This window comes from Eschscholzia californica, unplaced genomic scaffold (genome assembly GCF_041429995.1).
Source record: "Eschscholzia californica isolate CP2 unplaced genomic scaffold, dmEscCali1.0.p SCAF_1, whole genome shotgun sequence".
NCBI lineage: Eukaryota > Viridiplantae > Streptophyta > Magnoliopsida > Ranunculales > Papaveraceae > Eschscholzia > Eschscholzia californica.
The window spans coordinates 43,499,976-43,503,476 of record NW_028238198.1 but is presented as its reverse complement, the minus strand read 5'-3'; the positions used below and the strand labels follow the sequence as shown (position 1 = coordinate 43,503,476).

The following is a 3,501-nucleotide window of genomic DNA, read 5'->3' as shown; positions in this document are numbered from 1 at the left end:
TTAACTCAAGTCTGCTACGACACTATTCTGACATTAGTTTAAGATTCCAACCCAAAAGACTAGCTATTAGGTGAAGTAGTTCAAACTTCAAACCCATATAAAGACACATAGTGTTCTGTGTTCCTGCCTTATCCAAATGGAATTATATACACAGAATCACAACTATGTGACACGAAAGAGTACCTTGTTAAGTTGTTATCAACCTATGACTGCATGCCCTCGGCTCTTCGAAGGAGTTAAGGATCAAATCACAGCCTTTTTGTATCAAACACTACAAATGTGGATTGATAACCGTAAACAAAAAAAAAATCAGAAGTTTAGAGTAGATGAACTTACAGTTACTTCCATTATTGAGCACTACACTTTTATATACAGTAGCTGTTTTGAAAGATGAAAATTTGATAAGAACCAGACAACTAGTTCACAATTCTCTTCCAGTGTCGTAGTATTTGCATGGGTATGTACCACGTAGAAATACGTAGTAACGTAATAGCATGTATAAGGACTATGTTTTGGGCATATTAATCTGAAATAGGAATAATACTAGTAGATAAAAGAGATCGTGGAAGAACAATAAGGGTGTACCTTATTTGATAGAAACAAGCGTTGATACTAAACGGTCAAAAAAACGGGCACCAAATTGGGGTGAATACGTCAATTCTCCTTCCTTTGTTCAACCAATAGCTAATATACATATTAAAATAGCATTACATGTTTTTTTATTCTACAGAATGATACTACTCAACCATGAAAAATACCTGATAATATGCTTCCTTCACGCACCATGTTAATTGCAATTTCAGACGCACCATGTTAATTGCAATTTCAGATGCAGAGCTGCTTGCAATACCTGTTCCTGCATTCTTATTTTCTCCTAAATGGCTGATTACGATACAAGTTCAAAGAGATGAATACACCCATTTTCATAGATGAAGAAGCTCTATCCAAAATAAAATATATTGCCATTCCCATGAACTAGGCCTGTATTAGACAAGAAAAAAAACTCACGACAACCCATGAAATGTGGTGCCTTTTTAATGAATCAGATGGAGATTGGTTCAAATAAACAGAAAGACATATATGGTACCACTACAAAGATTTCATTAGGATTTTCTGTACCTTTTTCAGTAAGGTTCTAGAATTGGATACACAACTACACAACACTATGAATGATTTAAATGATACTCTACCTATATACTACAGTCTATAATAGTTTAAGCACCAAAAAACAACTAACAAGAGGAAAAAATTCAGTTCTGGAGGAGTCAAAAATCTAGGATATCTCTACCAGAACCATTTAAGCACCTATTAAAACAAATGAAACAAGAAAAGAGGAAACAATCATATAGAATGACACAAATATGTAGATGAACACATAAATAAACTTTCATTCATTAAGCATATGATAAAAATATTACTATAGTGATACAGTGCGTCTATATAGAACTTCATCATCACTCTCATCTTCCTCATCGGACAAAATCTCACTCCCTGGTAATTCCAACTTCCCGCCCATGCAAAATGAAGGTCCTGCACTTTCTGTCTCGATATAATCAGCCTGCAACCTCTCTTCAAATCTCTGGTCACTACAGTTGAGGAACCAAGCCAAACTACAGTTGATACCCTTATTTGATAATCTCTGATATCTAGGTTTGATCCTTGATTCCAAGCTATATGTGAAATATTCAGGGAAATCAATAATCTCTTGTAATGGCCGCTTCATTTCGCTCTTGAAGAAATAAAATCCATTCTTCATTAGCTCAACTCGAAGGGCAACTAACTGAGGGCACTTGATAACCATTTTAGCTACATCTTCTGGAGCGATACCCCTCCCTCGGAGGAAATCAATGGGTTTCAAAATCACACTTTGATTAAGACTAACTATCTGAGGCATCCTCTCAATTACACGAGCAAACCCTTCTGGGTCGATCTTAAGCTTCAAGTTAAAGAAGTATTGCTGTGAGGACAATTTAGCCTTCAAAGGTAGCCCGAGGATTTGTGGGTACTGAGCAATAACCGATGCGAGCTCTTCCCTCCTAATCCCAAAACTAACCAAACAATCCACATTTGGTTTGATAGTCTCTTCTAAATCATACCCAAGAATATAAGCCCGTTTCTCGAACATTCGAGCCAAGATCTTCTTTGGAAGTCCCAAAGCAACCAAGTAATCGACAATCGGCTTAATTGTGGTTCCAACTCTCATTCCTAAAAAGTAAGGGTATTGAGTAACCATCGGTCCAATATCTCTAGGACCAACTCCAATACTGACCAAATAAGCAACAGAAGTACTCATTGTACCTTCAAGCTTAAACCCTAAAATCTCAGGGTACTTCATCAATACATACCCAATATCCTGTTTCTCAACATCAAGACCTCTAAGAAATCTCACCACAGGAACAAGCTCAACAACAACACTGGCATGAAGAACTTGAGGGTAATTCTTCAGAAACTCTCCAAGTTTCGATCTTTGAATTCCAATCTTCTCTAAATAACCCAAAACAGGAATTATATTCTTCCTAACACTACAACCTAACATCAATGGATACTCATTAATATCATCAATAGTTAACCCTATTTTTTGCAGAAATTCAACCCTTTCTTTCATTACATCGATTGTTGATGGCAACTCAAGATGTTCTAATTCATCTGGTATAATTCCTAAACCTTTCAAATAATCACAAATTATAACACGAGAAACAAGTTTCTCTTTTCGGCCTTGAACAACACCCCAAGTTACAGATGGCATCTCATACTCAGGAAATTTACTACTGGACTGTGTCGAAAACAAACGACTTAAAACCCTAAAACTCAAAATATAATTAGACCTTGTAGGTGGTAAAGCCCGAGGGTTTTCTAGGGTTTTAAAAGAGTCAATATGTTCTGATATTGAAGCATGATTAGTAACAGATATACTTGGATATAGATTTCGAAGGTGGAGAAGTGTATTAGGGTTTTTTCTGAAGATTAAAGTCATTATAGCAAAAACCCTTACCCGATATGGAGATCTTGAAGGGAAAGATTAATGGTTGGACATGAAAATGAAGCGCTAAGAAACTATGCGACCGTCAATGGAGAAACGGCGACATGGCAGTACGTAACATAGAGAGAGAGAGACTGAGAGAATAGAAAACAGGACTACTAAAAAATTTAAGACTAGGAAATGGTTACTGCATTTGAGTTACCAATTTTTTTTTTTTTTTTTTTTTTGAGTAAAGTTACCAATTTTAATTAATAAGAAAGAACACCTTAAGTTTGGGTTACTGGTTGGACACCCACTGTAGGTATCATACGTGTCAAGTTTGATTTCCATGAAAGTGAAAATACTAAAAAAAAAAAAACACAACTCTAATACAATAAATCGAAATTCTAATATTTACAACTCCCTACTATTTATTTTATAAACCTTCAACGGTGGTATTTTATAGTAACTTTGACTTTGACAAGTCAGCTTGCCAAAATTTTGTGTCAACATCTCTTTTCAGCTGGCCAAAATTTTGTGGG

The 3,501-nt window shown here is 35.6% G+C and overlaps 1 protein-coding gene across 1 annotated transcript; it reads right to left on the bottom strand.

The window, feature by feature from the left end:
- Positions 1-1,364: 1,364 nt before the first annotated feature.
- On the bottom strand, positions 1,365-3,135 carry LOC147567017 (Mitochondrial transcription termination factor family protein). The gene has a single exon (XM_086653642.1). It carries the CDS (start codon positions 2,972-2,974, stop codon positions 1,418-1,420), a length of 1,557 nt encoding a protein of 518 aa, XP_086509768.1. The 5' UTR covers positions 2,975-3,135; the 3' UTR covers positions 1,365-1,417.
- Positions 3,136-3,501: the final 366 nt, after the last annotated feature.